The following is a 17,162-nucleotide window of genomic DNA, read 5'->3' on the forward strand; positions in this document are numbered from 1 at the left end:
TGCTTATAAATAAATGGTTATTCTTACTACTGACCTAAAAATTGATAAAACCAGCTGTCATCCAAAATGACATTCTACAGAATTTTTAAATTATAAATATTGCAAAGTTAAGTCCTCTACAAATAGAGTTTCAAGATTGTTCTGTTCATTCTATGACATGTTCGTCACTTGCTAAATGGTACCCAAAGTATTAACCAAGATATAACTACCTGACCTTAACTTTTAATTAGGTTATAAGAGTAACTTAGAGTAATTAGAGTAAAGCCAAGGCAGTGTATTTTACTGCCAGAACATCTGATCTTATTGATGTAGTTACATCCTCTATGATGCAGACAGCAAATAATTCTCATATGCCTCCCCATCCTGTGAGATTCTTGTCTACATTCTCTTTAATATCTGCTGTAGGGGTCCACCTAATGTGCTCCTCTTGTTCTGACACTACATAGAAACCAATGGTATAATAAGTTACATGTATTAATAGTGATTACCCTTCATTATCGTTTCTCAACCAAACCATCTTTTATTCTGATCAGATCCTTATTTGATGATGGCCTTTATTATTACTTCTGCAAATTTCTTATTTTTAGTGTTATAGTGTATTCAAATTAGCCCTACATCTTTTTAGTGTATTTCAGGTGATCCTTGATATAGTAATACCACAAAAATATGGTTATTAATAGATGGGCTTTGTTTCAGAGCTTATGGTCATTGAAATAATTTAACAATTTCTCCAAAATGCAATTTTCAATTTTCATTTTGAATTCTGGATCTTGCACTGTTCTGGATAATCTCTGTCATAGTCTGAAAAACAGATATTCTTCATCTGCTTGGTTTTTCCTTTTTTGGATAATTAGACTTACTTTTAAAATGTGATTAGAGATTTCATTTAGAAGACTAGGCAATGTTTGGGGATTTGGAGGAATCAGGACTGTGTCAAAAAACAGGGACATGTGAGGGAACTCACTATCTAATAGGAGTCAATTCTTCTATTTGGCTTTTGCACTGATTACTGACCAATTAATCAACAAGAATTTGTGAGATGCCAACTGTTTACTGGCACTGTGGATACAAGTAAAAAGAATGAAACAACTCCAAGACAAGCACCTTAAAATATATACATAGAGCATAAACAAAGTTCAGAAAGATCAATAGTAGTTAAATATAAAGTTTAAAAAAGCAGTTAAATATAAAGTAGTTTGGGAGGGAGCATATTAATGTGTAGGTGAGGAAAGAAAAGGATGTGGGTAAAAGATGGCACTTGTGCTTCTGAAAGGAAAACACAAGCCATATGACAATGAAAATGCCTCAGGGAAGCTTACATATTCCCATTTTATATTTCACTTGTTACTTATAGTCAGCAAGCCATAAAAGGATCACAGATTTAGTGTTGAAATGGACCCTAAAGTTCATTTCGTTCAAACTCCATTTTTAATAGGTGAGAAGGCTAAGACCCAGAGAAATTAGGTGATTTGCTCAGTTATATGGGGAGTATCAGAGCTAGAATTTGAACCCAAACCATCTAACTAAAAATTCAGCCTTCTTTTCTCTGTACCATAATGCTAGCTCAAAGTTTTTTCTGCTGTTATATCTTTCAAGGAATTCTAGGGACTCTCTTATGTTCCTAGAACCAAATATAATCTCCTGTTTGGCATTTAAAATGCTTTACAACCTGGATCCCTCCTTACACACACACACACACACACACACACACACACTACACTGAAGATCATAACATGTTATAATATTTACTATAGATTATTTACTATTTGACATTACATCTTCCACCCCTATACCTTTTTAATGGCTGTTTCTTCTGTTTGGCAAACCCTAATCCTCCCTATCCAGACCTCTTGGAATCCCTGTTTTCTTTGACACTCATTTCAAGTACTTTTACATGAAGGCTTTTCTGATCTCAGAGATCCTAGTACTCTTCCTGCTAAAACTACCCAATATTCATTTTGCATACATTTTATATGTGCTGATATATGTACATATTTTCTCCCCCGTAATAATACAAGCCATTTGAGAGCAGAGATTATTTCATTTTAGCACTGAATCCCTAGTACCTCACATAATCCTTGGCATTTAGTAGGTACTTAATAAATGTCTGCTGTTTTACTAATTTTGTCTGATTTTCAAATATGCATGGAGTCACTTCTTTGCAGAAGAGCCTTTAGGGGTGGCATCTGTTCTATTGAATCAAATATATTCTACACTCTCCAATTAACCTAATGGCATATTGTATTCTTCAGTCAACTTGGGGTAAAGAGTATTATTTGCAAAATCTTGCTTCTTCCCTTCTCATGCCTTCAAGGATGGTCTTGATGTGAATGTAGTTTATTCTTATAAAATCTGGTAAATATGAGAAAGAAGACAAATAGTCATTAGTCTTAATTTTAGTGATAGATCTAATACTTTGCTCCATCTTGAGAATATTCCCTTCTTTTGATTGCTTTGAGAATAGCTCAACATCCTCAAAACAATGTTGCCCACAGCATGAATCTTCCCTATGTATATTTACTCTAGTTTAGCTTTTCCCCCTCCATTTTTGTTCTCGTTAGTTTCATTTCCCCTTCTTCATGAAGTATATCAGGTGTGTTAGGGTCCAAATGTAGTGGCTCCTCTGACATCACTGGAGAAAAGAATTTGTTTCAAAAAATCTTTGTGGTTACTATGTTCCTTGATAAAATTTTATATAAATTTATATTTTAAGGAGATTCTGGAATAGACGATCAATGGAAGATTCATTTCCTTAATTAAGAAAAATAGTCATCTCACGACAGGAATTTTGGGGAGGTATATTGGAGTAGATATATAGAGAAGCAGCCTTAGAATTAGAGGACCTTGGATTCATATCTTACTTTTGACATTCTGTTTGAGTGACCTCAAGGCACTTAGCCCTCAGTGTCCCAGACAATTCTTTAAGATTATAAGTAGCAGTTAGTTGCCTGGTAATCTACATTAGGAAATGAGGGAATTAAAGTTAAGTTGAAGAACTATTGAAAGAACTTTTCACATTGAAGATTTACATAGGTCTGAACCAAAAAAAGAGAAAAAAAGAAAAGAATTCTAGGGGCAAAACTGATCAAATTTTAAATAGTATTGATATTTTAAATGCTTATTTAATTCTGATTTTATTTCATTTGTCCATATAAAAGGAACGGTTCAACTTATTCTTGTTAAAACTGCTTAAAAACAAAGTACCTAGCTTGAGAGTTCCAGAGGTCTAGTGATATCTAGCACCATATCCTAACATAGCTCATATTATTCATACCTGACCTTCTGATATCTTGTTTAAAAAGTTCTTTAGAAAGAATTTCATGTTTTGAAAAGTTATTTGCTTAAACCATGTTTAATTTTAGAATATATTTTATAGGTCCCAAAAGAGATACTAGTATTCAGAATTTTAAAATGGAGAAAAATTGCTAGTACTAAGTCAATGTTTTGTTTTGATTTTTTCCCCCTCTGGATTTCTGCTTTCTTGCCCTTAATTTTAAAAAGGGATTCTCTTTTAAATAGCCATTTTCTTTCCATTACGTAAAGGGAGTGTGACATCTAGTGGTCATGAGCTTTTCTAAAAGTTTAACTTTACAATAATTTTACAATAAATAGTTCCTGGTCTTAAAGCCTTTTTAACAGCCTTCACTGATTCAAATGCAGATGATCTAAGTCTGAACATCAGAGGGTGCTACTCACCTGTGCAGCAATTCCTATTCTGCCTTCATTAAGCATTCCAATGGCATATTTGTACCCATGGCCCACCTGTCCTAGGATATTGGTTTCTGGCACCTGAAGAATAAAAATATTTCATTTTTTAAATTTTATTTTATCTAAATACACAACACATAAGAAATACAAATGTAGTCATAGTATGAGAGGCACTCCAATAGGATTTATTCTCTCTCTGGGCCTTAGTTTCCTCATCTATAAAATGAAAGGGCTGAATTAGACTTATCTGTAAAGTCTCTAAATCCCAGGATGTTTACATATAAGCATGTTTGGAGGAAGAATTATTCAATATTTTTTGGATTTTGTACATAAATGAATACATTACTCTTTACTTCATATTTTTGTATTATTCTCATGTGCATAATAAATGATTAAATGCTTTCTAAAATATAATTAAACATTGAATATCAGAACGAATACATAAAGCAAGAGATAGAAACTTTTCTTTAAAGGATCACTAATCAACAATAACAAAAAAATCAATTTAGGACCACATAAATAAAAAAACAATTATTTTTAGATTTCTGCAACACAGAGAAATAAATCTAAAATATTTTATTCATTAGCTTTTGACTGCAAATGGGGAATATAAGATTTTATTTCATTTTCAATGAAGTCAAACTCCTTAAGTGACTTTTATAGAGAAAAGGGCAAAACTTTCATAGCATAATATCGCCACCTTATGGTCCTTTATGATAATGCTTCAATGGATTTTTTAAAATTACTTTTTCATTTACAATAAACAATTTTTGACAATTGTTTTCTGACATTTTAAGGTTCAGATTTTCTTCCTCCCTCCTCTTATCCCTCTTCAAGGTAGTAAATAGCCTGATATAGGTTACACCAGTACTTTCATGCAATACATATTTCTGTTTTGCTCATGTCATAAAAGACATGTCACACATATAATACAAAATCTTATGAAGGAAATAAAGTAGAAGATATCATGATTTGATCTGAGATCAGACTCCAAAAGTTATTTTTTGACTATGGATAGCATTTTTTATCATGAGTCCCTTGTGGTTATCTTGGAAACTTGCTTTACTGATAATGGTTTAGTCCTTCGAAGCTGATCACTGTATAATATTTCTGTTATGGTATATACTGTTCTCCTGGTTCTACTCACTTTCATTTGCATCAGTTCACATAAATCTCTCCAGGCTTTTCTGAATGCATCCTGTTCTTCATTTCTTATGGTTCAATAGAACTCCATTACAATCATATACTACAACTTGTTTAGTCATTCCCCAAGTGAGGGACAATTTTTAGTTTCCAATTCTTTGCTACTTTCAAAAGAACTGTTACACATATTTTGTACATGTAGGTCCTTTTCCCTTATCTTTGATCTCTTTGTGATACAGACCCAATAGTGGTGGTGCAGGGTCAAAGAGTATGCACTATTTTGTAGCCTTTTGTTGGAGGAGCTGTAAACTGACACAACCATTCTGGAGAGCAATATGGCACCAGGCTCAAAGTATTAGTGTCCCTATTTCCCATATCACCTCCAACATTTATCATTTTTCTTTTTTGGTCATGTTAGCCAATGTTATAGATATGAGGTGGTATCTCAGAGTCATTTTAATTGACATTTTTTAATCAATAGTAATTTGGAGCATTTCCTCATATGACTATAGATAGTTTTAACATCTTCCTCTGAGAAATGGTTGTTCATATCTTTTGATCATTTTTCAGTTGGGGAATGCTTTGTATTTTTACAAATCTGGCTCAGTTCTCTATGTATTTGAGAAATGAGGCCTTTGTCAGATATATTTGGTAAAAAAATTTTCCCCCCAAATTTATTGTTTTCCTTCTAATCTTGGTTACACTGGTTTTGTTTATACAAAGAACTTTTAAATTTAAGGGAATCAAAATTATCATCTTTACTTATCATAACATTCTCTAATATCTTGTTTGGTCATATATTCTTCTCTTATTCATAAATATGACATGTAAACTTTTCCATGTTCCCCAATCTGTTTATGGTGTCACCCTTTATTTCTATATGAAGTACCTATTTTTATTTTATCATGGTGTATGGTGTAAGATGTTGATCTATACCTAGTTTCTGCCATACTATTTTCTAGTTTTCCCAGTAGTCTTGCCAAATAATGAGTCACCCTCCCCAAACTTGGATCTCTGGGTTTATTGAACACTAAAAGTTGCTATAGGCACTAGCTACTGTGTATTGATTGCCTAATCTATTCCATTAATTTACTACTCTTATTTCTTGGCCAATACCAGACTGTTTTGATGATTACTGTTTTATAGTGTAGTTTGAAATCAGGTACTGTTAGGCCTCTTTCCTTCATTTTTTTCATTGATTCCCTTAATATACTTTGCCTTTTGTTCTTCAAGATAAAATTTCTTGTTATTTTTTTCTACTTTTATGAAATAAATTTTGGGTAGGTTGATTGGTATGGCACTGAATAGGAAAATTAATTTAGATAGGCTTGTCTTTATTATATTGGCTCAGCCTATTCATGAGCAATTAACATTTTCCCTTGTTTAGGTCTAACTTTTTGTGAAAAATGTTTTGTAACTGTTAATTGTCTTGGTCTAACTTTATTTGTGTGAAAAGTGTTTTGTAACTGTGTTCATTGCAATGGACTTTTAATGGCATATTGCATTTTCACAACTATAAGCAAAAATAGGATCACATCCTGGTAACTTCCATAAAAAGGATATTAAATTGTAGGCTAGGACCGAAGTTACTGCCCCATGGTTTAATCCTAAAGGGTTGTACATTCAGGGTGAGATTAAATTAAAGTATTATTTTTTAAGAGATTCATAGACATTATTTGACCTAATGAAATCTTACCACTAAAGTCACTCTTTTTCATTTTGCCTTTTATCAACTCTAGCCAAAGCCTACTTTCACATGATGATTTTATTGAAAATTAGGTCATACCTACCTTAACATTCTCAAATATCACAGTATTGGTAGAAGATGCTCTGATTCCTAATTTATTTTCTTTCTTCCCGACTTGAAGTCCTTCTGTATCACGATCTATTATGAAACATGTAATTCCTTTGTAACCCTAGGAAAACAAGTTAAAAAAGCATTGAGGGTTAATCCTAACCCTAACCCTTAGCTTTCTTAAAGTTTTATATCCAAAGAGTTCACATAAAAAAGAAACAAAAAATTCTGTAGTAACCTTTAATGAAATTTAGACTTCAATTTAACTATTACAATGAGAGAATGATTGCCATGTATTGTATCACTTCCCTCATTTTCTCTGAAAAAAATCACTAATATTATAAGTATGTTACCAGAAGCATTTCACCACTATAATTCACAGAATTTCAGAGTTGGGACAGACTTCATTATTCATCTGGTTCAATCTATATTTGAAAAAAGAAGGTTCTGCCCTAAGGGTCTAAATAGAACAAGTCAAATCCATTTTCCAGGTGACAGCCCTTCAAATCTTTGAAAGATAGTGATCACCTGGGTTAAACACAATCAGTTCCTAGGTCCTTCGCTATGCTCTGGACATCTTATCAATGTCATTCCTAAACTATGGCATTCCATACTCCATACTCTAGATGCAGTCTGATCAGGGCAAAGAAAAGCAAGTGAGATTATAACCTTATTCCTAGAAGCTAAAAATCATACTGCCAATTTCTGATTACAATATTATGCTGTTGACTTATACTAAGCTTGAAGTTCACTCCCAACCTTTTTTCACAGAAACTATAGTCTAGCTATTCCTCATATGATTTTGAATTTACAGAGCTGCTTTAAAAAATTCAAATGTATTTACATTTATCCTTATTGAATTTTCTTTTATTTGATTTGGCCCAATATTCTAGCCTATCAAGATTTCTTTGGGGAGGTCCTATCATTCCAGTGTGTTACCTGTCCTTCCCAGCTTTGTATCATTTCCTATTTAATAAGCAAGCCATCTAAATCTTTATCCTAGCATACTGATGAAATGTTAAAGCACCTGGTCCATCATTTAGGACTTCTTTCTGGGTTTTGCCAGTCAATCAATTCCAAATTCATATAGCTGTACTGACTAGTTTACATATTTTCATTTTTCCACAAGAAGAGCATAAGACTATCAAATGCTATTTTAAAATACAATTGTATCCACAGCATTCCCCTCAGATAGAGCTGGTTGAAGAAAGGAAATGAGATTAGTCCTTTATGACATGCTTTTAATGTTATTTGTGATCAGTGCATCCTTTTCGACGTGTTGAACTAACCATTTTTTTCATGTGTTCTAGAATTTTATTAGGAATAGAAGTCAAAGCCATTGGGCAAGTTTGTAGATTTGTTTCTCTTTCATTTTTGGAAAAACTGGAAGCATGTTTTCCTTCATCGTTCCTCTGTTGTTTCTATTCTCCTTAGTCTTTCAAAGACAAATGATATTGGTCCAGTGATTACATCTACTATTTCTTTTATTACACCATTTTAATTTATTTATTAAATTTACTAAGTATTTTAAAGTTTTGTGACTTTCATTCAATTAATTTATTAAATTACAGAAAAGTAAAAAATTAAAAAACTCATAATTTTCCATTCTCCCAAAGAAATAAGGGCATGTTGCAACTAGCACAATGTTCCATACATAATAGGAAATGAATGTTAGTTGAAAGAATAAATTTCAATAAACAAATAAGCTATATAGTGTCTTAGATCCCTAATTTTCAAGTGAGAATATGTTATGAATTTTTAAATACATTTCCTCTGCTTTTACAGTATTTGTTTCTTGCAAGTAGCAGGTTAACTTTAATAGTCCATTAAGTGCTATTTTAAATAGTCTGCCTTGAATTATAAGGAATTTGTGAGATTAATACTGGAGAAGTATAGGGTATAAATTTATACCCTATAATCAATTTTCAGATTAGTAATATAAATATGACAAAATTTAAAAATTCTCCCATATGGATAGTTTGCTATGTAGCTCACATAAAGTAAGGTCCAAAAAGGTGAGATGACCTGCCTCCAATTTCCATAGCTGATAAATGACAGTCTGAATTTTAATTTAGGACTTCTGGCTTCTAGAGCAGTACATTCTGAACTATGATACTTAATTGCCTTATCTTTCTTCAGTTGCATTTCCCTTTTATGACTGGAATTGACCTCAAACAGGATTTATTTTAGAACTCTCGAAAGCAGTGATCATGCCATATTGTGCACCAAGGATATGTACTTATGTCTTCTTCCTCAGTTGGGCTGTAAGTTTCAGAAGGCAGAGACTATGTTTTATTAGATTGTGTCTTCTTTTGTACCAAACATAGGGCTTAGTATACAGGGTGAACTTGTTAATGTTTATGAAATGGGTGCCAAAAGGATAGAAAGAAACTGAAAAGCAGGTGGTACAGAACAGCAGTCACACAGAGGGGGGAGGGGGGAGGTGAAAATGCAGAAGACAAAAAGAGATGAATCTAGATCAGCAACTTTTTATAGGGCTGATGGCTTATTATGGAGGCTGTTAATTATGGAGCCACACTGGGCTCAATATTTAAGAGATCTGACAAAGTAGGAGGGAACAGAAAAGGAAAAGCTTTTAGACAAGATTCCAGGTTTTATATGGGTCTCAGTGCCCATGCGTGCAGCTTTGCACAGATAACCCAAGAAGCTGAAATGGCCCAGTAACTTAACTCTTTTTTGTACCAAACACAAGGCTCAGTATGCAGGGTGCACAAACTTGTGAGGGAGAGAAAGAAAATATAAGATCACACTCAGGAAAAATTGTGTCTATCTTGTGGTTTTCAACTGGTAAATGTCAGAACAAATTTGAACCTGGGTCTCCCAATTCCAAGTTCAGGGTTCTTGCCACTAAATCAGGTTTCCTGAAATGAGGCTGGCAAGTACCTTTCCAGGAAATAGAAAATATACTCCAGGAAATGGAAAGGTACATGAATCTGTCACTTAGCACATCTTCCCTGCTGATGAGTAGTAAGATTTCCAGGGGTTTGAGGTCATAAGATAGTAAGAGTCTGGGCTAAAAGGTCACTGAATTGCACCTAGTCCAAATCCCAACATTTTATAAAAGTGGAAAGTGAAACCTTGAGTGAATGCAAGTGGCTCATTCTGTATTATACACCAGATTCCAAATCCAGTTCTCCCAACTATCCAGATGTGTCTTCTTACCACTTTGGGGAGTGATGGCTGATGGGCCTAGACACCTACTCTGTCTGGGAATGTCTCCAGCCAGGCTTCACTTTATTCTCAGGCCATCTCATGCTATCAAGACTAGAAATTAAGCCCTAAAGGACTGTTAACCTATTTATATTACTACCCAGGAGAAGGACTCCTAACTGGGGGTTGTCTCAGATGCCCATGACAAGCAAGAACAGTTCTATCTATCTATTTCACCTCATTCTTGGGTCATGCCATAAATCCCTTGTTCACCTCAGCATATTTCTAACATTCTAAACCAGAATACATACCCCAGGAGAACATTCACCTACAAATGTTTTTGCTCCTTATTAAAACATAATCTCCTTTAGTTAAGAAACGGTCTCTAGTTTTGCATATATAACCAACACTTAGCACAGAGCTTAGCATATGGCACTAATAAATGCTTTTTCATTTGTTCACTCATCTGATCGTTGTAAATCAAAGTAGTGGGTATTACTAAATCAACTTTAGATATGAGAAAACTGAAGTTCTCTTGCCAAATGGTACGCAAGGCCTTTAACACTCACTATTCAGTCTATTATAAGTAGAAGCAAGAACACTAGATCTGTAGTCATTAGTTCAAATCCTGATTCTCCTACTTACTAGCTTTAACAAATCAGCCAACCTTTATGGGCCTCAGAGTTTCTTAATCAATTGAATTTAAAGAAGTTGGGCTTGCTGACCTCTAAGATTATTACTTCTAGTTCTAGATGCTGCCTCTTTATTTAAGAATAAACCATACTGCTGCCACAGGGTTTCAGTGGGAAAAAAGAAAGAAGGAATTTTCATTTTTTTAAACTTACCAAACCAGGATTAACATTTGCCATTACTAGAAAAATTCCTGCATGTTCTGCATTGCTGATCCACATTTTAGACCCATTGATGATATAATAGTCTCCCTTCTTCTCAGCTTTAGTCTTCAAAGCAAATGCATCACTGCCAGCCTCAGCCTCAGAAAGGCAAAAACTTCCTATCTACATATTCAAGAAAACACATATTCAAATTTTAGATGTATTTATATTTTTACATAAACTTATAAAAGAAGTTTGTATTTATAAGAGAAATTTGGTAAGTCAAATTTTAGTTATTTTTTAAAATATGCAGAAATTACTTAAAAATAATAGTTTGATAGTTATTTTTCACATTTTACTATAGTAAATATCCATAACAACTTTAGTAGGAGCAATAAATAGATAAATCTAAAATAAAAATAACTACATATTATTATAGAACATTGATCAAGAATTTGCATTAGAAGTTATTACCCAGGTGGAAAACATGGTTTTGACTAAAAAAATCAATGATTTTGATTTTTAATATATACATATATTTAAACCAAATCAACAAATACTTTGATATTTGGGGGTTTTATGTAAAAGTGGAAATACAGAGTTAGTGAAAAATATGCTGAAAGGAAGAAATAAGAGGTCACAAGCTTGAAGACTAAACAGAAGCCTCATAGCTATATAACAGCTGAAAAAATACTGGACAATATGAACATTACAATTTGAGTATCACAAGATATGTAGCTGGTTATACTAGAACATACAGAAAAATTTGGTTACAGATGTGGAAGTCACTACTGAATCTGCTGTTTGTTATAGTAAGACTATTCATTTTTAAAACAAAGATCAGAAACTACCAAAGCAGAAAAAATTAAAAATAGCCATAAAATGAAATGGAATTGGGGAAACTATTTAACCTATTCAAACAGGGTGTTAATGCCAAAAGATGGAAAATGGGTGAATGAATAGATCTGAAACATATTATCATTATTGTTTAAGTAAGTTTATCTAATATAGATCAATTACCATAACAAAGCGGTCAAAAGAAGCTACATCTGTCAACATATTCTTTTTTGTTTTGTTTTGTTTTTGTTTTTCCTCATTTCCTATTTATTTTTTGGTTCTGGGGTGTCATCTTTTCAATATGAAAAAAGCAGCAAGTTCAACACAAAACAGGAACCTAGGAAGTGGGGGGAAAGGGAAAGAGTCAAAGATATAAATTGCAGAAGAAGAAAGAACGAAAGAAAATGAAGGAAAGATTTGGTGATGGAAGGGAAAGGTTTGTTCTGTTATCCCTGCTCCCTTTCTCTTCAAGGGAATAGATTTTCGGGGTGGGGGAAAATGGAAATTTTCCCCAAATGAGGGACTTTTCTGGAATTCGGGGAGTTGAGGCAATTCTTTCTCCTCACTTCTCAGACTATGAAAGAGTCTATAGTTCCCAAAATGAGAGGAAACAAACTCCTGAGGGGGGAGCTCACCTGGAAGAGTGAGGCACAGACTTCTCCAAAGAAAAATGAATACTTGGGACAGAAATCAAACCTGGGCTGGAGGTTAATACAGTCAACACTCATCCTCAAAGAGTGACAGCTTGGTCTTCTCATTGCCTATTTTAATATTTTCAATTTCTTTTTCTTCTCTAATTGCTACTGCCAGTGTTTCTAGTACAATGTTGAATAATAAAGGTGATAATGGGCATCCTTGTTTCACTCCTGATCTTATTGGGAATGCATCTAGTTTATCCCCATTGCAGATGATGTTGGCAGATGGTTTTAGATAAATACTATGTATTATTTTTAGGAAAGACCCTTCTATTCCTATACTTTCTAGTGTTTTCAATAGGAATGAGTATTGTATTTTTTCAAAAGCTTTTTCTGTGTCTATTGAGATAATCATGTGATTTTTGTTGGTTTGCTTGTTGATATGGTCAATTATGTGGATGGTTTTCCAGATATTGAACCATCCTTGCATTCCTGGTATAAATCCCACTTGATCATAGTTTATAAAAAACACCCGTGATTACTTACTGGAGTCTTTCTGCTAGTATCCTGTTTAAGATTTTTGCATCTGTCTTCCAGTCAAGATGGTGGCTTAGACAGAGCTAAAGTTCAGATCTCGGAAAACCCTTCCTTACCAATCTCAAACTGTATGCTCCTAGGGCACCGAAATTCAAAACGAACAACAGGATAGACCCTGGGAACCCTCCTCCTGGACCTGGATCAAAAGGTACGGCCCCCCAAAAGCCAGAACCTGAGATCACTCGGATCTAAGGGATAGGCAGAAGGAAGGTCCCAGGACCCATCCCCCCCAATCCAGAGCGCTGAGTCCGAGGCAGCAGCTAGAACCTCAGAGCCGGCAAAAGGACCTCAGGGCCGGCTATTCTGAAGGCCGCATCCTGAAAACAACCTGACCCAGTCGTGAGGGCACCCAACACAGACAGCAGGGGAACAGAGAGAGAAGGGGGGGGAGCCTGTAGCCCCCTGGCTGGATCCTTCCATCTGAGTCTCACAGAAGGTCCCTGTGTCAGAGCATACTCAGTCCAACCTGAAGTTAATCCTATCAGGAGCCCTCAGAGCTCTGGGAAACCACAGCCCCTTCCCCCTCAGAGTGCAGGGTTTTCTGGCCAGCAAAGGCACTGAAATACCTGCAGACAGTGCCAAGCCAGGCTCAGAGCGTGGAAGTAAGGCAACAGAGAAGCATCGGGAGGGAATTGAGGAGAGCAGTAACACTGAAACACCAGTAAATTCCTGGCTTCCCTGGGAAGACAGAATAGCTGCAGAGAATGGACAATTTGCCTGGGGCTAAAGCCTCTGAACACCAGACAGATATAAGAAGAGCTAGTCCTCCCCATTCAGATAGAGATGGCAAACAGAGCACAAAAGAACAAAAGCTTCAAAACACCAAGAAAAACAAGAAGAAGGGGGCAACTTTGGACACATTTTATGGAGCAAAAATACAAAATACAGAGGAGACAGAAGAGGAAACACAAGCAAATGCTCCGAAACCTTCCAAAGGAAAAGGAAACTCTCCACAAACTCCTGAAGAATTTGAATTGGAAATGATAAAAAAGATGGAACCCTTCTGGCAGGGAAACTGGGAAATAATGCAAAAGGAATTCATGCAACTACAAAACTGGTTTGACCAAACTGAAAAGGAAAACCAGGCTTTAAAGGTCAGAACCAGGCAACTGGAACACAATGATCTTGAAAAAGAGCAAGAATCAATAAAGCAAAGCCAAAAGATCAAGAAATTAGAAAAGAACATAAAATATCTCACTAACAAAGTGACAGACTTAGAAAATAGAGGAAGAGATAATTTGAGAATAATCAGACTACCAGAAAAGCCAGAAATAAACAGCAAACTCGACATTGTAATACAAGATACAATCAAAGAAAATAGCCCAGAGATTCTAGAACAAGGGGGCAATACAGGCATTGAAAGAGCTCACAGAACACCCTCTACACTAAATCCCCAAAAGACAACTCCCAGGAATGTAATTGCCAAATTCCAAAGCTTTCAAGCAAAAGAAAAAATCTTACAAGAAGTCAGAAAAAGACAATTTAGATATAAAGGAATGCCAATCAGGGTCACACAAGAACTTACAAGTTCCACTCTGAATGATTGTAAGGCATGGAACATGATTTTCAGAAAGGTAAGAGAGCTGGATCTTCAACCAAGAATCAGCTATCCATAAAAAATGACTATATACTTCCAAGGGAAAGTATGGGCATTCAACAAAATAGATTTCCAAGTTTTTGCAAAGATAAGACCAGAGCACTGTGGAAAGTTCGATATTGAAAAACAAAGAGCATGGAATACCTGAAAAGGTAAATATGAAGGAAAGGGAAAAGGAGAAAATTGTTATCTTTTCTTTTATTCAAACTCTCTTCTATAAAGACTACATTTATATCAATCTATATATTAATATGTGGAAAATATAATGTGTAAATAGGGGGAAGAGAAAAAACAAATAGAATAATCTTTCTCACACAAAGATTCACACGGGAAGGGGAGGGGAAAAAAACTCCTATAAGAAGGAGAGGAAGAGTTTTTACTTAAACCTTACTCTCAGGGAAATCAACTCTGAGAGGGAAGAACATCCAGATCCAATGGGATCTTGAATTCTATCTTACCCAACAAGGGTAGGGAGAAAGGAAAACCAAGGGGGGTAGGGAGGAAGGGAACACAAAAAGGGAGGGAAGGAGAGGGGGGAGAGGGAGAGAACAAAAAGGGAGGGGCTAGAAATGGAAACATATCAAGGGAGGGGACAAGGGGGACTGCTTTAAGATAAATCACTGGAGTAAAAAGTTAGAGCTAAAGAAGAAAGGTTAGAATTAGGGAAGGATATCAAAATGCCAGGGAGTCCACAAATGACAATCATAACTTTGAACGTGAATGGGATGAACTCACCCATAAAACATAGACGAATAACAGAATGGATTAGAATCCAAAACCTACTACCTATTGTTGTTTTCAAGAAACACATATGAGGTGGGTTGATACTCACAAGGTTAAAATTAAAGGATGGAGTGAGACCTTTTGGGTCTCAACTGACAGAAAGAAGGCAGGAATTGCAATCATGATATCTGACAAAGCCAAAGCACAAATAGACCTGATCAAAAGGAATAGGGAAGGTAAATATATTCTGTTAAAAGGGAATATAGACAATGAGGAAATATCACTAATCAGCATTGTATGCACCAAATGGTATAGCACCCAAATTTCTAATGGAGAAACTAGGAGAATTGAAGGAAGAAATAGACAGTAAAACCATATTAATGGGAGATTTGAACCAATCATTATCAAATTTAGATAAATCAAATCAAAAAATAAGAAAGTGAAAAGAAGTGAATGAAATCTTAGAAAAATTAGTTAATAGACATATGGAGAAAAATAAATAGGGACAAAAAGGAATACACCTTCTTCTCAGCACCACATGGCACATTCACAAAGATTGACCATACATTAGGTCACAGAAACATGGCATACAAATGCAGAAAAGCAGAAATAATAAATGCAGCCTTTTCAGATCACAAGGCAATAAAAATAATGATCAGTAATGGTACGTGGAAAACCAAATAAAAATTAATTGGAAATTGAACAATATGATACTCCAAAATCTTTTAGTTAGAGAAGAAATCATAGAAACAATTAATAATTTCATCGAGGGAAATGACAACAGCGAGACATCCTTTCAAACCTTTTGGGATACAGCCAAAGCAGTAATCACAGGTAAATTCATATCCCTGAGTGCATATATTAACAAACTAGGGAGAGCAGAGATCAAAGAATTGGAAATGCAAATAAAGAAACTCAAAAGCAAACAAATTAAAACCCCCCAAAAGAAAACCAAACTAGAGAGCCTAAAAATTAAGGGAGAAATTAATAAAATAGAAAGTGATAGAAGTATTGTTTTAATAAATAAGAATAGAAGCTGTTACTTTGAAAAAAACAAACAAAATAGACAAAGTACTAGTCAATCTAATTAAAAAAAGGAAAGAAGAAAAGCAAATTAACAGCATCAAAGATGAAAAGCTGGACATCACCTCCAATGAAGAGGAAATCAAGGCAATCATTAAAAATTACTTTGCCCAATTATATGGCAATAAATACACCAATCTAGGCGTTCTGGATGAATATATACAAAAATACAAACTGCCTAGACTAACAGAAGAAGAAATAGAATTCTTAAATAATTCCATATCAGAAAATGAAATCCAACTGGCCATCAAAGAACTTCCTAAGAAAAAATCCCCAGGGCCCGATGGATTCACAAGTGAATTCTATCAAACATTCAGAGAACAGTTAATCCCAATACTATGCAAACTATTTGACATAATAAGCAAAGAGGGAGTTCTACCAAACTCCTTTTATGAAACAAACATGGTACTGATTCTAAATCCAGGCAGGTCAAAAACAGAGAAAGAAAATTATAGACCAATCTCCCTAATGAATATAGATGCAAAAATCTTAAATAGGATACTAGAAAAAAGACTCCAACAAGTGATCAGAAGGGTCATCCACCATGATCAAGTAGGATTTATACCAGGGATGCAGGGTTGGTTCAATATTAGGAAAACCATCCACATAATCGACGATATCAACAAGCAAACCAACAAAAATCACATGATTATTTAATAGACACAGAAAAAGCCTTTGATAGAATACAATACTCATTCCTATTAAAAACACTAGAAAGCATAGGAATAGAAGGGTCTTTCCTAAAAATAATAAACAGTATATATCTAAAACCATCAGCTAATATCACCTGCAATGGGGATAAACTAGATGCATTCCCAATAACATCAGGAGTGAAACAAGGATGCTCATTATCACCTCTACTATTTGACATTGTACTAGAAACACTAGCAGTAGCAATTAGAGAAGAAAAAGAAATTGAAGGCATCAAAATATGCAAGGAGGAGACCAAGTTATAGCTCTTTGCAGATGACATGGTCTACTTAAAGAATTCTAGAGAATCAATCAAAAAGCTAAATGAAATAATCAACAACTATAGCAAA

At 34.6% G+C, this 17,162-nt stretch overlaps 1 protein-coding gene across 1 annotated transcript in view; it reads right to left on the reverse strand.

Moving 5' to 3' along the window:
- The window catches only part of ACADSB (acyl-CoA dehydrogenase short/branched chain), a 54,795-nt gene that overhangs the window by 15,221 nt on the left and 22,412 nt on the right, over nucleotides 1–17,162 (reverse strand). The window contains exons 5-7 of the mRNA XM_056802888.1: nucleotides 10,663–10,833; nucleotides 6,642–6,767; nucleotides 3,697–3,789 (exon numbers count right to left, since the gene is read on the reverse strand). Coding sequence (XP_056658866.1) covers nucleotides 3,697–3,789; nucleotides 6,642–6,767; nucleotides 10,663–10,833 — 390 coding nt within the window. The remainder of the gene's footprint in view (nucleotides 1–3,696; nucleotides 3,790–6,641; nucleotides 6,768–10,662; nucleotides 10,834–17,162) is intronic.

Source organism: Monodelphis domestica, chromosome 1 (assembly GCF_027887165.1).
Source record: "Monodelphis domestica isolate mMonDom1 chromosome 1, mMonDom1.pri, whole genome shotgun sequence".
Classification (NCBI taxonomy): domain Eukaryota; kingdom Metazoa; phylum Chordata; class Mammalia; order Didelphimorphia; family Didelphidae; genus Monodelphis; species Monodelphis domestica.